The sequence below is a fragment of the Ornithorhynchus anatinus genome, chromosome 3 (genome assembly GCF_004115215.2).
Source record: "Ornithorhynchus anatinus isolate Pmale09 chromosome 3, mOrnAna1.pri.v4, whole genome shotgun sequence".
Classification (NCBI taxonomy): domain Eukaryota; kingdom Metazoa; phylum Chordata; class Mammalia; order Monotremata; family Ornithorhynchidae; genus Ornithorhynchus; species Ornithorhynchus anatinus.
Window position 1 is genome coordinate 96885193 of NC_041730.1, and position 16047 is coordinate 96901239.

At 43.3% G+C, this 16047-nt stretch overlaps 1 protein-coding gene across 29 annotated transcripts in view; it reads right to left on the reverse strand.

Annotated features, from left to right (window-relative positions):
• ANK3 (ankyrin 3) overlaps window positions 1–16047 on the reverse strand; it is a 678945-nt gene that overhangs the window by 205785 nt on the left and 457113 nt on the right. For 27 of the 29 annotated variants that reach the window (XM_029059625.2, XM_029059631.2, XM_029059622.2 and 24 more), the window contains 3 exons: window positions 6126–6227; window positions 5634–5732; window positions 4512–4610 (listed from right to left, as the gene is read on the reverse strand). In XM_029059625.2, the coding sequence (XP_028915458.1) occupies window positions 4512–4610; window positions 5634–5732; window positions 6126–6227 (300 nt within the window). Of the gene's footprint in view, window positions 1–4511; window positions 4611–5633; window positions 5733–6125; window positions 6249–16047 lie in introns of those variants that run through there. The other 2 variants (XM_039911539.1, XM_029059640.1) reach the window with 1 other exon arrangement.

Sequence of the window (16047 nt, forward strand, 5' to 3'; positions counted from 1 at the left end):
AGGGGGGGGAGGGGGGAAGGGCGGGGGGAGGGGAGGGTTTGGATGGGAAGGAGGTGGTGGGGCCCTGGATGGGGAGAGGGGGATGAGGGGTGGCGGTGGGACAAGAGGACTGGGATGGGGCATGGGTGGGGAAGAGAGAAGGGGGGAGGGGGTGAAGAGGGGGTTTGGTGGGGGGAAGAGTAGGGGGAGGGGGAAGAGGGGTAGCGCTGGTAAAGTGGGGTTCTAGGGCGGGAGAGGGGAGGGGGGGAGGAGACAGAGGAGAGAGCGGGAAAGAGCTGAGCGAGAGAGGGGAAGGGGAAGGGGAGGATAGGAAGGGGCGGGAGGGGGGAGGGGGGAGGAGGGACATGGCGAGGCCAGAGAGGTGGGTGGCAGCACTGACAACAATAAACAGTAATAAACGAAATCGGTAATATAGCAACATGATACAGTATGATACAATACGGTAGTGCTAACATAGCAACATGATACAGTATGATACAATATAGTTGTGTTAATAAAAGGGGTGATGATCAGGGTGGAGGGTAGACTCGATTAAGGGGCGACCTGATCAAATTCAAAGTCTGACGACAATAAACAATGACAAGCGAGATCGCTAATATAGCAACATGCTACAGTAAGGCACACTACAATAGTGTTAATAAGCAGGCGATGACCAGGGTCGGGGGACGAGCCGACCCTACCCGATCAGACTCAAAGTCAAGCGGCCAGTGAGTCTGGAGAGAGTCCCAGAGCTCATGACCAAATAACCCTGTGGCGGCGGGGGGGCCCTGAGGTTGTCCGGGGTGGGTGGCGGCCGTGACTGGATATCATCTGTACAGGGGGTCTCTTACTGTAGGGCATCACTAAGGGCAGAATATGTGATAATTTGAGGGCAGAATGAGTATGAATGATAATCATCATTTGAATTTCAATAGATATCTAACATCATTCACTATATAGCTACAGGGTAAAGCCCACATATCACGGGACAGTTTGAGGGAGTCATAATTTGCCTTGCAGTGAGGAAGACGAATGCTTAAACCAGAAAAACTGTAAAGCTTTAGGGCAAAAGGGAAATTGATGATGGTATTTGTTAAGTGCTCAATATGTGTGAAGCACTGTTCTAAGTGCTGGGAAAGATACAACTCATCAGGTTGCAAGCAGTACATGTCCCACATGGGGTACACAGTCTTAATCTCTATTGCAATGAGATGAGGTAACTGAGGCACAGAGAAATTAAGTGACTTGACCAAGATCACACAGCAGACAAGTGGCGGAGTCAGAATTAGAACCCAGGTCCTCTGACTCCCAGGCCTGTAATCCATCCACTAGGCCGCGCTGCTTCTCTTGTAAATGGATCACACTTTTTTGAAGATCCCTCAGGTTAAGAAATTCTCACTGTAGAAACCTAAATGACAGAAAGCTACTGGATGATCCATCAGGGCCTCAGCTTCTGAAGCTTCCTTCACAGGCAGTTCTGACAGGCTATTACCCAGGGGCAAGGAGGCCTGACATTAAGCTTGATCAGTGATCTTGTACAGTCTGAAGAACTGTGGGGAAATGCCAATATCTGATGCTCAATTTGGTCCCAAACATTCTGCCCTGAGATTTCCTAATAGTGATTTTGTAAGCAAGCAATATGCAAATAGTATTACTCTAGGTAGACAGTACAATTACCCCAGACAACATCCTCCTGTTAGTGTCATTAATTTAAGGAAGGAAACCCTTAAACTTCATGCAATATTTTAGGTTTCTGATGTCAAATGCTGGCAGAAGAGCAGCCTCCAGTTCAGGTAGGAACCAAACTATAACCAAGGCCAAAGGGCAGTAGCAATTCTTGTAGGTTGTGGGCCACGTAAACATTCTCACCATTGCTATGTATTTTTAAATTTTATTTGTTAAGTGCTTATTATGTGCTAGGCACTACACTAGGTGCTGGGTAGATACAAGCTAATCAGGTTGGACACAGTCCTTGTCCCACCTGGGGCTCAAAGTCTGAATCCCTATTTTACAAATGATGTGAGGCATAGAGAAGTTAAATGACTTGCCCAAGGGTACACAGCAGATAATTATACAAAGCTGAAGAAGCAGTGTGGCCTAGTGGAAAGAGAACAGATCAACAGATCTGGGAGTCAGAAGACCTGGGTTCCAATCCCAGCTCCACCATTTGTCTGCTGAGTGATTTGGGCAAATCACTTCATTACTCTGTGCCCCAGTGGCATCATCTGTAAAATTAAAACAGTGAGCCCTATAAAGGACTAAGACTATGTCCAACCTGATTATCTTATATCTTCCCCAAGACTTACATCTTATATCTTCCCCAAGGCTTCGTGCAGTACCTGGCACAAAGCAATTAAAAATATTTGTAATTTGTTATTTACCCAGTTCATTTATTCTTAAACAAATGTGACCCACTGGGTAAATACAGTTGGTATTTCCTATTACCAAATACAAATATGAAGCAAAACAATTTTGGGGAAACATCACTGTAACATTTAGTGATTATTAGAAATACCCAACTTGTGAAACATTGTTACTAGATAAGGTGATACTTTTTAGCATAGTGTATTATTAACTTTAGAGTACTTTGTATCATCAGAGCACCTCATAATCATGAATTAATCACTCCACACATTTTCCCCACATGATATCATTAGCCCTGTCTATTCTATTATGCAAACTTTAAGATAAGGAATCCAAGATCGGGGGGGTTTGGATCAAAAGAGACAATCAATAGCAATCCCTGATTTAGGGAAACTTCCATTGTCCAGGCACATTTTCATGCTCTTAAGGTGAATGTTACTGAGGGAAAAATATATTTTACATAATTTCTGGTTATACTGAAGGTACTCTTTGATTTCAAATCTTTAGAAAACATTTTTATTTTTCATGTACCAAGGCTTTTCTATTATTCATTTTCCAAGACATCCTGCAACCTAAATGAAGCTTCATTTCAGATTGCTCTATATCAATACTGCTTCCTTAGACAGATTGCAATTGAAATGCTACTCAAGTGATCCGGAGAGGTCAAAAGTCCATGTTTAAAAAGGGAATTTATTTTTTCAACTTTAACTGCTCTGCTGCTCTGTAACTCATTAGAAAGTCTGACCATGCAACAATGCAGTTAGGAGGACACAGGAGGGCAAGCCCTAAACTGAAGGGTGAAATGCTGAGGTCCGTTAGCTCGACATTTTCACACCATAGTTTCCAGAATTTCAGGCTCAGTATTTCCCCTGGATAGTTTTATCACCAGTGGGGAACACATACACACTGAAAAAGGAAATGGTTGCAGTTTTCTTATCCCAAAATGTGTTGCTCCCCATATTTTGCAGCTGAAATCAAAACTATTGCTGCCCTCCCCATAACTTTTCAAAAAGAACTTTCCCTTAAAGGTTAGAACAGTTTTCTGTCAAGGAAAGACTTCTGTCTGCAATGAAAGGAGAGTTGGAGTTCAAGGTGGTGAATGAAAATTTGCCTCTCCCTAACAGTACTATAACACTATCTACCTCCTGAACTTTAATCTTCTTGAAAATGCTATTCCTCAAGAGAAATTTTATAAAGAAAACCATGGACAAGTGTCACAGAGCACGAGTTCACAAACTAAAGCCAGAGAGAAATAAGATGTACACTAAATGAGGCACAGACTGTAGCAAAACCACAATTCTAAAAATACATCCTACAGTACTGTAGAAGATTTAGTGGTAAAAATTCTGTGGGCTGGTCAAATATTTTGTAGACCGATTAGGCCAAGCAATCCCTACTGTAAAATGAGTTCTGAATTATCAAAAGTTTGCAGATATTCTTGGAATTCAAGTCTAGGTTGTGTTCAAGGTTGGATTATGGTGGCACTGGGCCTTCAAGGGATGCCATTCTCTTTAGGATCTCATACTTTTTCTTCCTTTGAAAAATACTTCCTTTGTATGTCAGAAATAACAGTGGATAAGATGAGTCTGGTCCTTGTCAGTGCTGTCCTCTATGCCTAGAAGGGAGAACTGTATAGTATTTTCCCAAGCGCTTAGTACAGTGCTCTGCACACAGAAAGCACTCAATAAATACAACTGAATGAGTCTCCTCTCTGCCATTTGGAGTACCATCCACTGGCCCTTAGGTTCCTTTATGAGTCCCTTTTTTCCTATTTGGAGTAGGATCCATTGGCCCCGAGTCACTTTCTGAGCTCCTACTTTTCCTCATTTCCATTTATGGCCACTCATTGGCTATGCATCAACTTGTGTGCTCTCAGGAGTGGTGGAGTCTGGGGGCTTCCTCGTGAAAGCGAGGTGGAACAACCGATAGGCGAAGTTTATCTATACAAAACTCAGGGTAGAAATCTGCTTTCATTGGAAATCTTTGGTTAGATCTCCCAAACTCACCACTCTGTTAGGATAAAGGTAATACATTTATAATTCTCAATTTTGTCTTGAAACAATGATGTTAATGTATGAAATTGCCAGACAGCATGCAGAATGAACCCACAAAAAGGAGGAATTGTTACCCAAAATGGCATGTACAACAATTCAAAAATACAGATTTACCTGAGATTGTGCATTGACGTTGGCCCCATTGGTAGCCAAAACTTTCACTACTTCTGTCTGTCCAGCCAGAGATGCTATGTGCAAGGCTGTATTTCCTTTCTAAAATTGAAGAAGGTAAATACAAAATGAGTCAGGTTAACGCTACAGAGGAACGACCTGTAGGGAAGAAGACAGCTCTCTAAAAGCACTCTCCTGTAACACACAGCTACCTTATTTACATTGTCCCTACCTATCCAGGCATCCTGCTTATATGGTCACGCAAATAACATATGATCGCTTACAGTCACATACGGTACTTATATTTTAATTATTCTCTACTAAAGGCTTTTGTTGCTCATCCTTACTGGTCAATGAAGTGTGTGCTTGGATGTGCTACAGGCAATGAGCCGCTAGCCTTTAGCATCAGGAAAGGATGGGCCGGAGACCAGTTACGTTGGGGACTATTATCAGATCATTTGGAGTGGCTACTGTTCTAATTTATCAAATGGGGTTTGCTGATATCTGATTTCAATACAGCTTGTCACCAGAATAGAGAAAGTCTCTCCAAATCCTCAGAATTGTTTTTACAAATAAGGATTTGGTCCACTCCTACTGCTTGATATATAAAGAGAGAGTAGGAGTGGACACAATCCTTATATATAAAAATATATTAGAGGATATATGCATATGTCCTACAAACTTCCTCTTCATCCTGCTTACATTCCCTACTACATTCAGAAGTCAGTTCTCCCATTTGCATGTTTTCGCTTTTCATTTTGGAGAGGATGCGATTGGGGAATTAGGGAACGTTCTACCATTTTGCCCCTGTCTGCGAGGAACACGATGTGATGTCAAAAGGAACTACTGGGTGCATGGGAGTGACATCGGACAAGCTGTGGGTGGTATCATATGAGTTTTCCTTAGCGTGAGGTTTGTCACTGTCACCCTCTTGCTTATACGAGTAGTACCGGCAATGATTCTCAAATAACTAGTGACCGAAGAAGAGTTTAATTATGTTACGCTGAAACACTTTCCAAAGTGAAACTGTAAAAAGAACTCTTCCCTTTCAATTCTTATCAGCAGCTCCTGAAGGCAGTGGGGTCCCCGTTAGGCAGTTTTGGGGGCTAACCCCAGGACACTGACCTTGGTGGCGGCATCCACATTGGCCTCTCGCTGGATCAGTTCGGAAACAACTTCGACGTGCCCTTCTTTGGAAGCAAGATGGAGGGCATTCAACCCATTCTGGCCAAAAGTAATGGGAAAGGTTCATTCAGCAGGTCAACAATAACGCACCAAACCATCAGGTGCACTTAAGATTACATTCCAACTTAACTATTGCTGCAACAATCTCTTGCCAACATATATTTGCAAAACGAAGATTATGAAAATAAAGTGCACTAAACACAGGGAGAATGACTTGCTTACAATAGTCCAAGCTAGACATTTTCAGTTGTTTGGGGGGTTGAATGTTAAAAAATACAGATAAATATTTGATTCTCCACCTAACAAAGGAAAAAAAAAAGATTTGGTGGAGCAGGTAGATTGGCTACAAGATAGAATCATAATTAAAATTGCTAGTGGGTAAGAAATAGTCTAAGGAGTAAATAGCAAATTCCATTTTGTTCTAAGTACCACCTGATTGCAAATGTTGATGTCGACTCCATTTTTCAAGTAGTCGAGGGCCTTTTCTAAATTCCCGGCTCGTGCTGCTCGTAAATAGCTTGCATTAGCATCCGACTGAAAAAGGAGAAAAAACATTTGAGTTAGAGATGAGTTGAAATATACATCCTTATTTTCACTGATTAACTGAAAAGTCAGGACATGCGTGGGGAACATACGGTGAACGAAAGAAAGAAACACTCCCTATTAAACCTATGATAGACGATAATTTACTGATCAAGCATCTTTCAATAATAACTTTGGCATTTGTTGAGCAGTTACTAGGTGTCAAGCATCATTCTAAGCCCTGGGGGAGATGTAAGTTTCTCCCTGTCCCACATGGGGCTCACAGTCTAAGTAAACTTTAATAAAAGATTTTTCCAAAAGCCAAAACTTGTCAAATTTACAGTAAGGAGGAGAGGCCCATAATGTGCTTTTCCCAAATGGTGATGAACATATAAATGTGGAAGAAAGGATGCTTTTTGTTTGTTTGTTTTTAGTAAAACTGACATTATTTTTCAGGCAAGTGCTTTAGGGCAGCAATTCAGTGGAAGAAATTTGCCTGATATCTTTAAATCAAACACTATTGAAAGTGGAGTCTTTGTTTCCCCCAAGTTTACTGCCTCCTATGAAAGAACAGACACTGCAGCCCCATGCAGAGGGACAGGTTTCCTGCTAAACTACAGCAGCAGCTCCAGCAGTAAAGTCGAAGTCCAATTTGATTTAAAAAATTTGCTTGGCCGTTGTTTTTTAGCCAACACACAATTACTATAGTATTAAAAATGGCACAAATGAATGTCAGAAATATAACACAGAACTACAAAATTATACACAATTATGTGGCATTATTGAATACGCTACATTTAATAGCCAACTTGTTTCACTGGAATTTACCATCTCTTCAATACTGCAAATATTTCATTTGTAGAGTCACCTCCCTCCAAACCTCTAGTATTTAGGAATATGACATTTCACCCATCCAATCACTTCACACGACAGAGAAAAATATCACAGGGGATAGTAATGTCCACAATATACAGTCAGGTGAGTGACACAGTTCTGTGAAGTCAGAAAAGTATTTAAATATCTTTCACATGCATTTGCCTAGACTTCCATTTAGCTTAGGTAATTTTCTCAATAGGACTGGATGATTGCTACCTGGAACATTTTTAATGTTTCCCTACTTCATCCATCTTGCTGCGGCTAACCCTTATATCACTGCAGCAGATTCCTGACCCCAGAAGCATATGGCAGGCAGAGGGAGGGAAAGAAATAAGAAAAAGAGAAATAGGGTAAAGAGGTTTGGAAAGCTCCACCAGAACTCTGAGCTATCAAAATTTTAGAGGAAACATCCTCCACAGCATTAGCAACAAAAACAGGGATTGCCTGATAGGTACTCTCTAGGCCCATATTACCCTCTCAGGGTCACATCTGGAGAGTTTCCTGTATAATACCAATCTCAACTATGTGAGGTAGAGTCAAGCAGAGGCATATCCATTCCATTCTTAGCTTGGGCAGTGGCTAGCAAGTGGAAGGCAATCTGCTCCAAGTCAAAACTCACTTGTGCTGGACAGCAGCGGCACAGGAGAGAGTCGAGGGTGGAGACGCAGGTTTACTGTGCAGAAGGAGGCAATGGTAAACCACTTCCGCATTTCTATCAAGAAAAGTCTATGGATACACTACCAGAATGATCGCAGATGGAGGAGGGGCGTTCTGGGAGAGACTTGCCCATGGTGTTGCTATGATCAGATACGACTCTACAGCATAAGACAACAACAACGGGTCCATATTGCTACACCTACACTGTTTCAATATTCAACAACTATACCTGCAATCTGACTGAATGGAGTTCTATCATTATCAGTAGTATTCACCTTTGTTAAAGGGATATATGAAAAAACAAAACAAGACAGGGTAGGTACACAATAATCATGAGGGAAGATGTAAATGGAGAGGGTAGATGTACATTAATGAGCTGTCCTGTCTTGGCCAGAAGAACCCCATAACTCGATGCATGTGTGTGTATATATATATTATTTTTACATATACATATATATGTATGTGTATATAAATATATTATTTGTTAAGCACTTACTATGTATCAAACACTATTTTAAGTGCTGGGGTAGATACAACTTAATTAGACTGGGCTCACTGATTAAGCAGAAGGTAGAAACAGGAGAACTGAGGCATGGAGAAGTTAAGTGACTTGCCAAGGTCACTCAATAATTGGCAGAGCCAAGATTAGAGCTGGGATTAGAACCTCTGTCTCCCAAGACCATGCTCTTTGCATTACACCATGCTGCTTCTGCTGCTTCCAGTCTTCAGGATCAACATTATTAAGTAGTTTGATCAGTCACAACCTCAATCATATAGTCAAGCCAAGTCTCTGAACCTGACACTCCTGGGTCTATTTTTTTGTGGGAAAAAAATCTCTGAAAGTCTCATCAGATTCAGTCTTTAATGGACAGTCAGTTTGGGTCAATGGAGAAATAGTTCTAATTAAAGGGACTAGCAACGTGGGCCCAGAAATAAACTGATTTGATAGCACAGGATATAGATGTACATAATATGAATATATTTATATGCTACATATGTATATATTTATGTGATTTTCATGGTATTTGCTCACAATATGAGTGCTTACAATATGCCAGGGACTGTTCTAAGTGCTGAGATATAGAGATACAAGTATATGTATTTTGTGTGGCTGTATGCACCCACACACATACGCTATAGATGTTCCCCTCTAGACAGTAAGTTCACTGTGAGCAGGGAATGTATCTGTTTATTGTTATATTTTACTCTCCCAATGTGCTGCACACAGTAAGTGCTCAATAAACTGCAATTGAATGAATGAATGAATGAATAATAATGATGTTGGTATTTGTTAAGCGCTTACTATGTGCAGAGCACTGTTCTAAGCGCTGGGGTAGACACAGGGGAATCAGGTTGTCCCACGTGGGGCTCACAGTCTTAATCCACATTTTACAGATGAAGGAACTGAGGCACAGAGAAGTTAAGTGACTTGCCCACAGTCACACAGCTGACGAGTGGCAGAGCTGGGATTCGAACCCATGAGCCCTGACTCAAAAGCCCGTGCTCTTTCCACTGCGCCACGCTGCTTCTCATGAATTTATCAATGACTATGCCCTTCATTTTCAACAGGGCACCACTGATAGTGAAGTTCACTTATGAGCGCATATCTGGCTGAAAAGGCCAAATCAGGATCTACAGTGCCAGCCACAGTGGGCCCAGAAAAAGGCTGTCCCATGTTGCATCATTGCATTTAATGTTTGTAGCACCTGGAGCTATTTTATCTTTTGTCTCCTTGTCTCTCTTTCCCAAAAGAAGCTTTTGTTCAAAGAGAGTTAGTCTGTTCTGATGGCAGTGTGCCACGCAGACCTGCCCTCAGCAACCAACACCTAGTTTCCCTGTGGGAGGCAGCCCTGGCTACATCACTGAAGAGTAAATTACTGCCAGAACCTAAGGAGGAAGTCCTAGGGTTTTTAAATAGGGCAGATGCCGAAAGGAGAATAGATGATCATAACTGTGGAGTTTTGGTCTAGTATGTAGGAATGTATAGCGAAGAATGAATTACAGAGAGATACATTTACTGCAGAAAAATCAGTATGGTACAGATAAATGCAGGCACATATGAGTCCCGTGAATGTTAGATGAGTGAAGAAAGGAAAATGGCAAGCAAAAAATACCTGCTAGAGAAAGAGAAAATGTGTGTATGTACCCTTTAGTTCTGTCACTAATATCCTCCAAAAAAGCTGTTTAAGGATGGCTTAATTGCATTAAATATGGCAGAATGCTGAGAAGCAGTGTAGTCTAGTGCATAGAGCATGGGCCTGGGAGTCAGAAGGACCTGAGTTCTAATCCCAACTCTCCCACTTGTCCGCTGTGTGACCCCAGGCAAGTCACTTAAATGTCTCCATGCCTCAATTACCTCAACTATAAATGGATATTAAGACTGTGGGATTAACTTGTATCTACCCCAGAGCTTAGAACAGTGCCTGGTACATAGTAAGAGCTTAACAATACCATTAAAAAAAACACACCCTTTGCTAAATTCTAGGATTTGCCCAAAAAGGCCACAAAGCTGTAACTACAATTGATGCTAGCAGAATTTCTGAGTATCTTTATCACCAAAGATGAAGATATGTCGAGAGCTTCACTGAATGCGTCCAAATGCATAAAAATAACTTAGTATCTATAAAAGTACAAAAATTAGGAATGGCATTGGATGAAAGACGCATAGCTCAGTTCCTTCTACAGCAGGAAAGATTTGGCTTTCTAGGTACTTTGTGCGTCTCCAGGGTCAGATTGGGTTAGATTAGCTAGAGTAAGAATTTGGCAGTCCAGCTCTATATCAGTGGAGAATCAATCAATCAATCATATTTACCAAGCACTTAGCATGCCCAGAGCACTGTATTAGAATTAAGTGCTTAGGAGAGTACAATATAACAGAGTTTGTAGAAACGTTCCCTGCCCACAATGAGCCTATGGTCTAAAAGGAGGCTAACAGTTTGTAGTGGGGTGAGCCCGTTGAGTAGGGATGGTCTCTATTTGTTGCCAAATTGTACTTTCCAAGGGCTTAGTACAGTGCTCTGCCCACAGTAAGTGCTCAATAAATATGACTGAATGAATGAATGGATGGGGGGGGAGACTGGAGTCCCCTTGATGGTTGAAGACTGACTCCTGAATGACCCTTACCCGAGGGGGAGGTCAGGCTCCTCTGCCCTAGGGGTCAGTTTCTAGACCTTGTCCAAAACCAGAGCTCTAGGTCACTTTAAACTAGCAACAGGTGGTGTTGCCTGTGTTCAATTGTTGCAGTGGCTGGTTTCCTGGCTGGCCTTCATCTTGGTTAACATCCCCTGAATTGAAAGAATTGGCCCATCTGCAGTGTACTATTTTAATGATCTTTCCATCACAAAGTGACAAAGCTGGGAAAAAAAAATTCCTCTGGCATTTTTAGTTCCTCCACCATCTGTGCTCTACAGTCTGTAGAGTCACAGAGGACAGGGCAATTCCTAAGTAGCTGGGAGCAGCAGCAGTAGGGCCCGGGGTTCAAAGAGGTCAGCATTTATCATTGTTATAAAGACAAGGCAAGAACTCCTGGGGTGACTGGGCTGTTTTTCACCATTTAAGGGTATATCTAATTAACGAGATGGACAGTGAATGGTAGCTACTTGTGGAAAAATGGATTTCAAGGAAAGATACGATCTGTCAACGCATGTCAGGATCTCCTGGGCCCAGGAGGAGAGGGGAAGAAGAGGGAAGAGGGGAAATGCCTTGGGGAAGCAGATGATAGACATGGGCCTCTTGGTTGGGAGGCCTCAATCATTCCTGCCTGGGACATTTTGGGGTCAGGGCTAGGGTAGGGCCGAAGGGACTATTCCAGCCTAAAGCAACCCAGAAGATTTGATGATGGTACCATGTAAGTGAGGCAGTTTCAAGACTCTGAAGAAAGTCCTCAGTGTAAAATGCCCTCAGATGACCCACAAACACTCTCACTCACTCACTCACTCACTCACTCACTCACTCACTCACTCACTCACTCTCCCTCTCTCTCTCTCCCTCATACACACACACACACACACACACACACACAGGAATCTCAGATTGAGTCATCTGTCAATCACATATATTGAGCACTTACTGTATGTAGAACACTGTACTAGGCACTTGGGAGAGTACAATAAAACAATAAACAGACATATTCCCTGCCCACAATGAGCTTACAGTTTAGAGGCAGATTCCCTATAATCTGCCCTGGTCCAGAAGATGTGAATGAAGGTTTAGGAAACAATGGGGCACAGGGAATGCTGTGGATGGCAGTCAGATGCCCTCATGTCTGCCAAAGCAATGTCATGGCTGGTGTGGCCAGCCCAGACGGGTACCAAGTACAACCCATTTATGAAGACTTCAGATATCCTCTTTCAGGCTATGGAGCTGACAAGAGTCAGTGGCTAGGAAATTAGTGTGCTTTGCACTGCAGTTCCAAGTACGTGATTCAATCTCCCGTTGAGAATGATGGACCAACTTTGGACCTGAGCCCTAACGCATGGGACTGCCCCTGAGGTTGCTGGAACTCAATCATTCAATCAATTGTGTTTATCAAACACTAACTGGGAATAGAGTACTCACTTTACTACCTCTGATTTCCAGCAGCACCGGAAACAACTGAAGATGTGCAGGAGTGCATGGAAGCCAGGCTGGCAAACTACTAGTTAGCCCAGGCTCATCTTTAGTCCAGTCCAGAGCTCTAATCCTAGAGACAATCTCAGTATTGGGAGGCCAAGCTAGGCACAGGCTGAGGTTGTGGTGGGCCCCGTGAGACCCCAGAACTCTAGCGGAAGATAGGATTCTTAAGGCAGAAATATCTACCCCCACTTTCACCACACCACAGGAAAGTCCAGCTCCAGGAACCGGAGAGAAAGGTGATAAACTGATACACTGTCATGAAACTGGGTCAAACTCATTACCTTCCTCTCCACATTCATTTGTCATTAATAAAAAAGGAGGAGAAAAGGGAAAGCTATGCATATAAATATATCTCTCTCTTCCTACATGTTCTCATTTCCTGGGCCTCCACTTGATTCACTATCGCTCAGGTGGATACTTACCAAACCTCCTGGCCTGGCTTCTCCATGCTTCAATTAGAGTGGTCATTCAGTCCTTTGATACTGGACAGTCTGGTGGTCAGCTGGTCTGTCCCCTGTCTGGCACTGGTATGGCACCAGCTGGTTTTACATCTGGATTTTCGTTCTTAACTAGTCAGCCACAGTAGACAGTACCACCATCCTTCCTGTCTCACAAGCCTGTAACTTGGGCTTTATCCTTGATTCATCTCTTATTCAACCCATATATTTGATCTATCATGAAATCCTGTAGGTCCATCCTTCACAACATCACTAAAATCTGCCCTTTCCTCTCCATCCAAACTGCTACCACGTTAAGGCAAGCACTTATCCTATCCCACCTTGATTACTGTATCAGCCTCCCTGCTGATCTTCCTGCCTCCTGTTTCTCCCCATTCCAATCTCTACTTCATTCTGTTGCCCAGATCATTTTTCCACAGAAATGTTCAGTCCATGCTTCCCGAATCAAGAGCCTCCAATGGTTGCTCATCCACCTCTGCATCAAACAGAAACTCCTTACAAGTGGCTTTAAACAGCTCAGTCACCTTGCTCCCCAAGCCCCATAATACAACATTGCCTGCACAGTTCACTCCTGCCAACCTACTCATTGTACCTCGATCCTGTCTATCTTGCCACCAACTTGTTGCCTGCATCCTGCCTCTGGCCTGGAATGCCCTTCCTCTTCATATACATTTACTCTTCCCACCCTCAAAGATTTATTGAAAGCAAATCTCCTTCAAGAGGACTTCCCTGACTAAGCCCTCATTTCCTCTTTCCCACTTCCTTCTGCGTCACCTTGATTTGCTCCCGTTAGTCACTCCTCCCTCAGCCCCACAGCACTTATGTACACAGCCTTAATTCATGTATTTATATTAATGTCTGTCTCCTCCTCTAGAAGGTAAGTGGGCTGTGGGCAGGGAATGTATCTACCATCTCAGTTATATTGTTATACTGTCCTCTCCCAAGCCCTTAGTATGGTGCTCTGCACACTGTAAGCACTCAATAAATATGAATGATTTCCTCCATCAACCTCTACTCTATCTGCCAAGTCGTGTGGCTTAGAAGCCGTGCCAGGGTTCAAGGGGTGGTGGGGAAACACAATGGCTCTGGAGCGATGGAGGGGGTCAGGGTCCATCTGAGGACACCGTCAGCAACGGCAGAGGTTCCACAAACCAATCAATCAATCAATCTGCGGCATTTATTGAGTGTTTCTGTGTGCAGAGCACTGTACTAAGCACTCAGGAGAGTTCAATATAATAGATTTGGAGGACACAATTCCTTCCAACAAGGACTTAACAGTTTAGAGGGAAAAGAGGCATTAAAATAAATTACTGATGGGGTAATTAGCAGAATATAATGATAGTACAGCAGGAGTTGGGGGTAAGGGAGAATGTCAAGTGCTTATGGGATCGAGATCCAAGTGTATAGATGATGCAGAGGGCAGGGCAAAAACGGGAAGTAATGGCTTAGTCATAGAAAGCCTTTTGGAGAAGATATTACTTTAGAAGGGCTTTGACAGTGGATAGGGTGATGGTCTGTTGGATATGAAGGTGGTGGGAGTTCTGGGCCAGAGAGAGAGGATGTGGGCAAGGGCGGCGGATAGTACAGCAGGCAGTGTGGGCAACGTTGGCGGCGAGAAAGACGAGATTGAAGTTCAGTGAGTAGGCTGGCATCAGAGGAGCTACGTGTGTGGGTGCGGTTGTAGTAGGAGATCAGAGAGGTACAGTAGGAGGGGGAGAACTGATTGAGTGACTTAAAGCTGATGGTATGGAGTTTCTGTTTGATCTGGAGGCTTTGGAGGTTTTGGAGGAGTGGGAAGATGGGCACTGAACTTTTTTTTAGAAAAATGATATGGATAGTAGAGTGCATTATGGACTGGAGAGGGTGAGACAGGAGGCAGGGAGATCAGCAAGGAAGCTGATGCAGTAGACAAGGTGAGATATAAGTACTTGGACCAGTATAGTAGCAGTCTGGATGGAGAAGCAGTGTGGCCTAGTGGAAAGAGCCCGAGGACCTGGGTTCTAATCCCGGCTCTCCCAAATGTTGGCTGTGTGACTTTGGGCATGTCACTTAACTTCTCTGTACCTTAGTTTTGCTGTAGTTCCTCTTACTTAGACTCTGAGCCCCACGAGAGAAAGGAACTGTTCCAACCTAGTTGACTTGTATCTATCCCAGCACTAAGATTAGTATTTAACATATAGCGAGCGCTTAACAAATACCATAAAAACGGTGGAGGTAGTTTCTAGAGATCTTGTGAAGGCAGAACCATCAGGATTTAGTGACAGACTGAATATATGGCTCGAATGAGAGAGATGAGTTGAGGACAGTAATGGGAAAGTCATGGAGAGGACAGGATTTGTGGGAAGACGAACAGTCCAGTTTTGGACTTATTAAGTGTAAGGTGTCAGCAGGACAACTAGGTGGAGATGTCCTGAAGGCTGGAAAAAATTTGTGACTGCAGAGAAGGAGAAAGGTCAGGGCTTGGGAATTACCTGTGTAGAAATGATAGTTGAAGGCATGGGAGCAAATGAGTTTTCCAAGGGAGAGGGTGTAGATAGAGAATAGAAGAGGACCTAGAACTGAGCCTTGATGGACTTTGACAGTTGGGGAATGGGGGGGCAGAGGAATGAGTGAAAGAGACTGAGAAGTAGCAGCCAGAGAGATGAGAAGAGAACCAGTAGAGGCTGATGTCAGTGAAGTCGAGATTAGATAATGTTTCCATGAAAAAGGCCATAGCCCACAGTGATAAAGGCAGTTGAGAGGTCAAGGAGCCCATTTGATTTTGCCAGGAGGAGGTATTGGTGACCTTAAAGAGGAGAGTTTCTGTGGAGTGAAGGGCGAGATTTCAGGGAGTTATGAGAGAACTGGAGGAGGGGAAGAGGAAGCAGCAGGTATAAACAATTTGCTTGATGAGTTCACAAACGAGCGGTACAGGGAGATGTGATTACTGATGGGTGCCATGGAATCAAGCAAGGGTTGCTTTAGAGAAGCAGTGTGGCTCAGTGGAAAGAGCCCGGGCTTGGGAATCAGAGGTCATGGGTTCGAATCCTGGCTCCACCGCTTGTCAGCTGTTTGACTTTGGGCAAGTCACTTCACTTCTCTGTGCCTCAGTTCCCTCATCTGTAAAATGGGGATTCAGACTGTGAGCCCCACGTGGGACAACCTGATCACCTTGTATCCCCTAGTGCTTACAACAGTGCTTTGCACATAATAAGCGCTTAACAAATACCAGTATTATTATTATAGCA